The sequence below is a fragment of the Trichomycterus rosablanca genome, chromosome 6 (assembly GCF_030014385.1).
Source record: "Trichomycterus rosablanca isolate fTriRos1 chromosome 6, fTriRos1.hap1, whole genome shotgun sequence".
In the NCBI taxonomy this organism is placed as follows: domain Eukaryota; kingdom Metazoa; phylum Chordata; class Actinopteri; order Siluriformes; family Trichomycteridae; genus Trichomycterus; species Trichomycterus rosablanca.
In genome coordinates this window covers 18,715,161-18,724,750 of record NC_085993.1, presented here as the reverse complement: position 1 = coordinate 18,724,750, position 9,590 = coordinate 18,715,161, and the positions used below count along the sequence as shown (strand labels likewise).

At 38.6% G+C, this 9,590-nt stretch overlaps 1 protein-coding gene across 1 annotated transcript; it reads right to left on the bottom strand.

The window, feature by feature from the left end:
- Positions 1-5,311: 5,311 nt before the first annotated feature.
- inka1b (inka box actin regulator 1b) lies at positions 5,312-8,955 on the bottom strand. The gene is made up of 3 exons (XM_062996700.1): positions 8,824-8,955; positions 8,657-8,715; positions 5,312-6,289 (listed from the first exon to the last, which is right to left on the bottom strand). The coding sequence occupies exons 2-3, from the start codon at positions 8,657-8,659 to the stop codon at positions 5,402-5,404; spliced, it is 891 nt and encodes a 296-aa protein (XP_062852770.1). The 5' UTR covers positions 8,660-8,715; positions 8,824-8,955; the 3' UTR covers positions 5,312-5,401.
- Positions 8,956-9,590: the final 635 nt, after the last annotated feature.

Here is a 9,590-nt window from a genome sequence, read left to right as displayed (position 1 = left end):
AGCATAAAGGTAAAACTAAAAAGAGAAAAAAAGAGCTTTAATATATCTACTGGATCTTCATTATTTCATTAAAATGTTAAGTAAAATCTACATTCATGGTGTTGAACTGGTTCTGCAGATGACGTTTATCTTACTGTTCTACAGTAATGCCCATGTAACATTACATAATCCACTACTTGACTTACTTAAATATTTCAATAAAAATTATAATCACCTTGAGTTTAAAGATTTTTTAAACTTTCTATTAAATTTACAGCAGTGAGAAATTTGATCCTGAAAATGTACGTGAAGCGTGTGTGTTCCTTTGATGGATAGCCTAAAAATGTAATTCCCTGCTTTGTACCATCTGGACCTACTGGATGGGTCCCGCAGCCCTCCCCCATCCCACAACACAAACACAGTACACACAATGACCTTCTTGCTGGGGAGTCGGAAAGAAGCTGAAAACACTACACTGCAAGCGCCCCAGATTAGGTGTTGACAAGATCATCCTCTTCATCCGTACACATAAACATAACTGTAGGGTTCCTCTCTTCCTCTGAGACTTACATGGTCCCAGAAGAACCATCGTCAGACCTGCCACGAGCATTGTTTTATCACATTACCACACAACTGTAGTGTTCACACAGAAACTAACACATAGCTGCTATTACAGCTGTTTACAGAAGCCTCTAGATCAGACGCTACTCGTTCGTTTGTGTTTTTTTTTCCTACGGACATAAGTGAAACTGTTTGGTATTGTTATAAACCTTCATGATTTTATCTGGACACATCATGAAGTTCCTGCTTTTATACGGTTCCTTTGTTCTGACAGTTGTGGTCAGCATGCAGCTGATTCACACATTAATAATGAGGGCTGAACCATTATGGTAAATTCTAGCTAAAGAACTATTAAAATGACTAGCTTGGATATTTAATAAACAAGTTTAGATTAATTTTAATTTTATTATTTAATTATTAACATTATAATGCTGTCAACATTTCTCAAGTCTTCGTGTATCATTACTGCTAGATTGCTAGACTCATATTTCATATTTTTGTCTTAGTAGCAATGCTAATTTCAGTGAGCATTTTCCTTAATTTAAAAATGGTTACATAATAAAACATATCTTCAACTAGCTTCACACAGAAAGCCTAATCCTTAAAATGTTCTTTAAAACTTCAGCATAAACCAAAGTTGTCTTCTATCTGAAACTTTTGTATATGCAGTTAGCCACTCAGAAATAAATCTGGTCCTTTACATGGGTACCCATCACAAGTATATAGCATTAATAAACAAAATAGTAGTATAGACCGATCAGCCATAACATTAAAACCACCTCCTTGTTTCTACACACATTGTCCATTTTATTGGTTTCACTTACCATATAGAAGCACTTTGTAGTTCTACAATTACTGACTGTAGTCCATCTGTTTCTATGCATGCTTTGTTAGCCCCCTTTCATGCTGTTCTTCAATGGTCAGGACTCTCCCAGGACCACCACAGAGCAGGTATTATTTAGGTGGTGGAGGATTCTCAGCACTGCAGTGACACTGACATGGTGGTGGTGTGTTAGTGTGTGTTGTGCTGGTATGAGTGGATAAAACACAGCAGCGCTGATGGAGTTTTTAAACACCCAACTGTCATGGCTGGACTGAAAATAGTCCACCAACCAAAACATCCAGCCGACAGCACCCTGTTGGCAGCATCCTGTGACCACTGATGAAGGTCTACAAGATGACCAACTCAAACAGCAGCAATAGATGAGCGATCGTCTCTGACTTTACATCTACAAGGTGAACCAACTAGGTAGGAGTGTCTAATAGAGTGGACAGTGAGTGGACACGGTATTTAAAAACTCCAGCAGCACTGCTGTGTCTGATCCACTTATACCAGCACAACACACACTAACACACCACCACCATGTCAGTGTCACTGCAGTGCTGAGAATTATTCACTACCTAAATAATACCTGCTCTGTGGTGGCCCTGACCATTGAAGAACAGGGTGAAAGCATGCTAAAAAAGTATGCAGAAAAATAGATGGACTACAGTCAGTAATTGTAGAACTACAAAGTGCTTCTATATGGTAAGTGGAGCTGATAAAATGATATATATATATATATATACAGTGTATCACAAAAGTGAGTACACCCTTCACATTTCTACAAATATTTCATTATATCTTTTCATGGGACAACACTATAGACATGAAACTTGGATATAACTTAGAGTAGTCAGTGTACAGCTTGTATAGCAGTGTAGATTTACTGTCTTCTGAAAATAACCCAACACACAGCCATTAATGTCTAAATAGCTGGCAACATAAGTGAGTACACCCCACAGTGAACATGTCCAAATTGTGCCCAAATGTGTCGTTGTCCCTCCCTGGTGTCATGTGTCAAGGTCCCAGGTGTAAATGGGGAGCAGGGCTGTTAAATTTGGTGTTTTGGGTACAATTCTCTCATACTGGCCACTGGATATTCAACATGGCACCTCATGGCAAAGAACTCTCTGAGGATGTGAGAAATAGAATTGTTGCTCTCCACAAAGATGGCCTGGGCTATAAGAAGATTGCTAACACCCTGAAACTGAGCTACAGCATGGTGGCCAAGGTCATACAGTGGTTTTCCAGGACAGGTTCCACTCGGAACAGGCTTCGCCAGGGTCGACCAAAGAAGTTGAGTCCACGTGTTCGGCGTCATATCCAGAGGTTGGCTTTAAAAAATAGACACATGAGTGCTGCCAGCATTGCTGCAGAGGTTGAAGACGTGGGAGGTCAGCCTGTCAGTGCTCAGACCATACGCCGCACACTGCATCAACTCGGTCTGCATGGTCGTCATCCCAGAAGGAAGCTGACGCACAAGAAAGCCCGCAAACAGTTTGCTGAAGACAAGCAGTCCAAGAACATGGATTACTGGAATGCCCTGTGGTCTGACGAGACCAAGATAAACTTGTTTGGCTCAGATGGTGTCCAGCATGTGTGGCGGCGCCCTGGTGAGAAGTACCAAGACAACTGTATCTTGCCTACAGTCAAGCATGGTGGTGGTAGCATCATGGTCTTGGGCTGCATGAGTGTTGCTGGCACTGGGGAACTGCAGTTCATTGAGGGAAACATGAATTTCAACATGTACTGTGACATTCTGAAACAGAGCATGATCCCCTCCCTTCGAAAACTGTTTTCCAACAGGATAACGACCCCAAACACAACCTCCAAGATGACAGCTGCCTTGCTGAGGAAGCTGAAGGTAAAGGTGATGGACTAAACCCAATTGAGCACCTGTGGCGCAGCCTCAAGTGGAAGGTGGAGGAGTTCAAGGTGTCTAACATCCACCAGCTCCGTGATGTCATCATGGAGGAGTGGAAGAGGATTCCAGTAGCAACCTGTGCAGCTCTGGTGAATTCCATGCCCAGGAGGGTTAAGGCAGTGCTGGATAATAATGGTGGTCACACAAAATATTGACACTTTGGGCACAATTTGGACATGTTCACTGTGGGGTGTACTCACTTATGTTGCCAGCCATTTAGACATTAATGGCTGTGTGTTGAGTTATTTTCAGAAGACAGTAAATCTACACTGCTATACAAGTTGTACACTGACTACTCTAAGTTATATCCAAGTTTTATTTCTATAGTGTTGTCCCATGAAAAGATATAAGAAAATATTTGCAGAAATGTGAGGGGTGTACTCACTTTTGTGATACACTGTATGTACACAAAATTGTGACCACAACTGCTAAACTCTTTAGTGCCCAGGACTAAACCCAGGTGTCCACTGACATATTTTCCTTTGATTTACCTAAATCTTATCCAATTGTTAAACAGAAATACTTAATCAATAGTAAAAAGGTGTGTAAGAATAGTAATTTCTCCTTTAAAATGCACTATCAAATCACAGAAAACCCTTATGAATTTGGAAACATAAGAAGATTAATACAAGCACCTAATAATTCATCAATCCAATAAAAATCTTTTATCGATGTACATGACACCCGTGCCCATTTTTACCTCTGGTTTAAAACCAAATACAATGATTCTTCTTCTCCCCTTTTCTAGCTTTAGATGGGATTTGATGTTGATATTTTAATAATGTATTGAACACATCCCTAGCAAAACAATAGGGCTTAAGGGGTTGGTACTGGAAAGGCTAATGACCACTTATACCAGCACAAAAAAAAAAAATCTTGTTTCTTAAAAACTGTTGTTAACTGATATGTGGAGGTTATTTCTTTTTTTATATCAACAGCTGCCAAGCTCCAACTTATTACTGCATATACAGTTCTAGCATTTAAGTGTAATAAATTGTGTATTTGCTTGACAAACTATTTTGGTAGAGCACTTTAGAATTTCCTAATGCCTACTGCACAATATATACTTTTATTACTTTTATTATTATGATGCGTCTGTGTCTTCCCTTCGTTCACAACCACATCTGGCATGTGCAAATTCCATCCAAAATGATCAGGGTGCTTGTTCACCTCAACATAAAACATTTGTGAATTATTTTTGCTTCTCATTGTGTCGTGGCAAGCAGAGAATAGCTGCTGTGTCCTAAATATCATACTACCTGTAATATAGTGTGTTTAATTAATACTCATTTTATGTTCTTACTATTTTAAACACAGTTTGAGACACCTTTAGCTCTTCAATGCTGTTTGCTCCCCTTGTGCTTTACCATGAATATTATGCCCACATACAGAACGCTATAGTAGTATAACGTGCAAATTTTGTTTTATTTATTTTGTTAAATGCTTGTACACCCTTGTCTGTAGTGTGTATGACTCAATTATTTATTATGTTTTAAAAATGTGCCCTCCATCCTTTGGTGATGAGACTTGAACAAGCAATCTGATGATCACTAGTACAGTACCTTAACCACTAGGCTAACACTAAGATAACACTTTTTCAGATAAATTAACACCTTTACACTAGTTTTAGCATTAGATCCATCCTTAAATATAAAAGTATTGATTTGATGCTTTGTGTCAGCAACAGAAATTTAAATTCATTAATAATTTGCCTCCATATAAAATAATATAATTTACAACTAACATTATCCTGTCAGGACAAAATGTGGGCCGTTGTAGCCTAGTGGTTAAGATACTGGACTAGTAACCAAAAGGTCGCTGGTTCAAGCCTGACCCCTGCCAAGTAGCCACTGTTGAGCCCTTGAGCAAGGCCCTTAACCCTCAATTGCTTAGACAGCATATACTGTCACAGTACTGTAAGTCGCTTTGGATAAAAGCGTCTGCTAAATGCCAAAAATAGCCCCAGATGTTTTTAGATTTTTGCAAGATAACAAAACAGCATTTTTCAAAAACTAAAGAAAAACTTGTGGAATTTTCACATTTGTTTATTTTACTGTATATGTTAACACCAGTACAAAACAAGTATTGTTTTAGTCCTCCGTTATAGCAATGCCTCAGATGTAACCAATGATGTCATTACATATAATAGGCTGTCTGCTTCCACTCTTCATAAGAGCGCTGAACTGGTAAAAGTCTGTTTCCATCTGGTGAAGCCCAGTGTGTGACTGGTGAAAAAAAGGCTTTGGAATCTGAAACCCTACGGGACATGACATCCGTTTCGCGAGCGGCTCTGCAGACTTGACTCGACCTTCGATTCCTTTGGACCTGCCGGTTAGTTTCCTCCTCATGTTAATTAGAAAGTCCCTGGCCACTTTCCGACTCGGATTGGGTTTTAATTCACTCACATCAGGACACTCTGGAAGATCCATCCAGTTTTTGATTAGGTCTGCAAAGCTGTTGTCTCCAAGTACAAGGGGTTGCCTGTTGCGTCCTCTGGTCAACAAAGAAGTAGTCCAGTCCTCAGGCTCACTGGCTTCGAACGAGGTCCATCGTTCCAGACAGGCATCTGATGTTGATTTGGGCCGAATGCGGTTAGTGCGGACGCAGGCTGAGGACGACACACGTACATTTCTGGTTCTGCGCAGTACCACACCCTCATCCTGCCAAGAAGCCTCGGAATATCCTGAATCGAAATCCACACTTTTCTCGCTGCACGGTGAGCCCTGGGGTAGTTGTCCAACTACATCATTCCCGTCCTGCTCTTCCTCCAAAGGGCTTGCCAAGCAACAGGCCGAGTCGTATGCACTGCCGTCACTGGACTGAGAGATCCGGAGGCGGCTCAGGTGCTCACGCTGCCGCTCCCTTCGCTGACAGGCTCGTCTCACTGCGTATGAACACTTGGTGGGCTCACTGGGCTCCCGAAGCTGTTTCAGGTCCTGCAGTGATCGCATCATGTAACGCATCTGGTCCTGGAAGCAGCCGCTTGTATCCCTTACACACAGCTAAAAAAAGACAAAAAGAAATTACTTTTAAGAACAAATCCTAAACATGACTATCCTTTCCTGTGATTCACATACAAAGAATCCAAGGACAGCAATAACTTTAGCAGCTGTATTAAACAAAACCTAGAGCAGATACTACAGAACATCTGGCACTCATATAAAGACAAAGAAACATTTTAGTTTAAAAAATAACTAAGCAGCATTCATTTCCCACGGGACCATATTTGATTCAAAGAGCATGCAAATATATCCATGCTGACTGTGGGAGCAGGATGTAAGCAGGGTACCTCCCTGCATCCTTCGGGAGAAGAGGAAAAGGTTAAAGAAAGTAAAGCTCTTTGAATTGTAAGCATTACATGCCATTACAAGAGGAAATGACATCAGTTTTTAACTCTGTCTGACAATGTAGGTCATACTTCATGGTAAAGAATCAGAATTGGTAAAGGCCAATAAGTTCACTGTCAAAAACTTTGCCAAACTAAATAAATGTAAAATCCAGATGCATTTCATTGCTATGACTCACAGTCTGGAAGTCACCGGATCACATCGCTGCTGGATGACCTTTTTCAATGCAATATTTTCCCCCTTCCCCCTTCCTCTCGGACAACACCCGTAATGCAGCCAGGGGCTTTTCCATTTCCCAAACCTCAAGAACATAAACATTCCCCTGGACCTGTTTTAATTTCACTTGTAGTTTTGATACCTCTGTTTGACGGAATTTTTGTAGAATTCCAGTGAATTACATTGGTATGTTTAGTACATACCCTGCGGTAAGATTTGAGGCACAGTTTGGGGACCACCGGGCATTTTGCACTATTATCACAGCTGTGAGAACTTAACTGTCTGGATTTAGAAGGTAAGTGCCAGGGTCCCGCCAGCTGTGACTTAGGGCCATTAAAATGTATACAATTGGATACAGGTTACTTTTCTAAAAACTTGCCACCTTGGTTGTATGAAATAATGTAGTCAAGTAATCAAGTTCTTTCCTTAGTACTCACTTAAAAAACAAAAAAATTACTGTTGGCTGTTTCATTTACCAGAAAATGAAATTTACCAGAAAATGCAAATCCATTTAGAGCTTAAAAAAAACAAAATTAGCAGAATTATTAATGCAAAGCCCATCTGGTAAATACAGTACAGCATCACTTTAGTACCATAGAACTACTGCCAAATGTTGAATGCTTTCTTTTTTTCTGATTTACAAATGATAAAACTAGTTACATTATGCTACATTGGTAAAATTGACTCTCATTATTTTGACTAATTGTAGTCAACACCATAGCATTAAACAAAACATAATTTAAAATGGCTATGGTCCAACACTAACGTTATACAATAAATACTGTACAGTTTGTAAAGGGGTTTGTTTGCATGATTCAGTATTCTGTTATATATGGGCAGTTGTAGCCTAGTGGTTAAGGTACTGGACTAGTAATCGACAGTAATCGAAAGGTCGCTGGTTCAAGCCCCACCACTGCCAGGTTTGCACTGTTGGGCCCTTGAGCAAGGCTCTTAACCCTCAATTGCTTAGACTGTATACTGTCACAGTACTGTAAGTCGCTTTGGATAAAAGCGTCTGCTAAATGCCGAAAATATAAATATAATATACATTAAAAACAGCAAAATACATGATCGTGATAATTCTCAGATGATACACTGTTCAGACCTGGCATGAGTTAACTGTTAGCCAAACAACCCAAAACTGTTGACAAATTGTAGCCCAATGGATAGATTTAGTTGACTCTGGAGCCGACCATTTGGCAGTCTCCCATGATAAACACACACAGGCAAACTGTAGCCTGCATGGCCATCACATCCCCCAATCCAGAATGCATGCATGAGCATTTCACAAATCAATCCACCAGGCAATAACTTACTGTAAAGACTAATGCTAATAACTAACTGTAATATATATATATATAATAGGCTTTTATGCAGTGGTTGTTTTATTTTCGTTTTTCGTTTTATGGTAAAAACCAGCTTCTAAATAAAAGGCAAATAACTACCTTCATAGATTTTAGGACAGATAGTTAAAATATTAGGAAAATTAAACACATTATCTGCTTTCTTATTTCATTTTTAAATACATGTTATCTTAATTACATTGATTACATCAATTCTTCAATCAGTCTAAAACATAAAAAATTGAAGTTTTTAATGCTAAGTTGAGAAGAATTAACTAACAGTGAATTAATTGTTAAAAGTTCAATGTTAGTTGAACTTGCTAGTCACTTGCTAGTCAAGAATTAAAAACACTTACACTTAAAAATTAAAAAACACATCAAGAGTAAAAGAAAACACATCTCAGAAAATCTCAGAAAGAAATGTGACATTTCAAAAGTTTAAATGATGTATTGTGTAACTTACCATTCTGTTTCTGTCGTTTTCCACTTATAATATCTCTGATTAATCTGTCTGTGATTAACCTGAGGGAAAAAAGCATTCAATGTTTATATTATTAGCTTAAATTTAATTAGATAATTTAAATTAGAGAAATTCAGATTGTATTATTGTTTGAAAGAATAAGCACTAACCAGGTGTATGAACAGCAGGACCAGTAGTAGTGGAATATTGTAGAGTAGAATAATTATCAGTATAATGCACTATATTATTATTATTTGTTCATAAGTCCGCTAGAACTGCTGCTCTCCACAAGCGCTCACTTAGCTCTGAAAGCGCAGAGCGAGCGCATTTAACCGAGCCCTGAGTTTCCCGTTACTGCAGCTTCAACCAATCAGCGCACAGCATCTCAAAGCGAGCCAATCAGAAGCGAGATGAAATGCGAGCCAGAAGAAAACGCTTCTCACCTAAGAACTATGAACACAAACACCTTTCCCTTCACCCTGCCCTGAGTGAGAAATTTCAATCATTTAAATAACTGATAGCTTAATTGTATTAAAATTGTATTGTATTACAAAAACAATATTACAATAAAACAATAATAAAACTATATTATTAATAATAATATAGATTTATTATTGTTTTAATTAAACTATTGTATACATTTGTATCGCAGAATTCTTAATTCTGATTGGTCAGAATTGATCAATTTGATAAATGCGTAGTGAAAGCTACATGTTTTATTTACAGTAATGTATTTATATTTATCATTATAGTAACTAATACCACAAGCTTTTTTTTAATTAATTACAAATATAAATAGCCCCAGAGTAATCTTTTTGCATGTTTCAGAGTGATCTAAGGAAACTTGGAAATACATGGGGAGAACATACTACATCTTATAGACGTAACCAAAGACCAGACTCTTGTCCCTAGAAACCATACTGTGTGTCTCTTTACT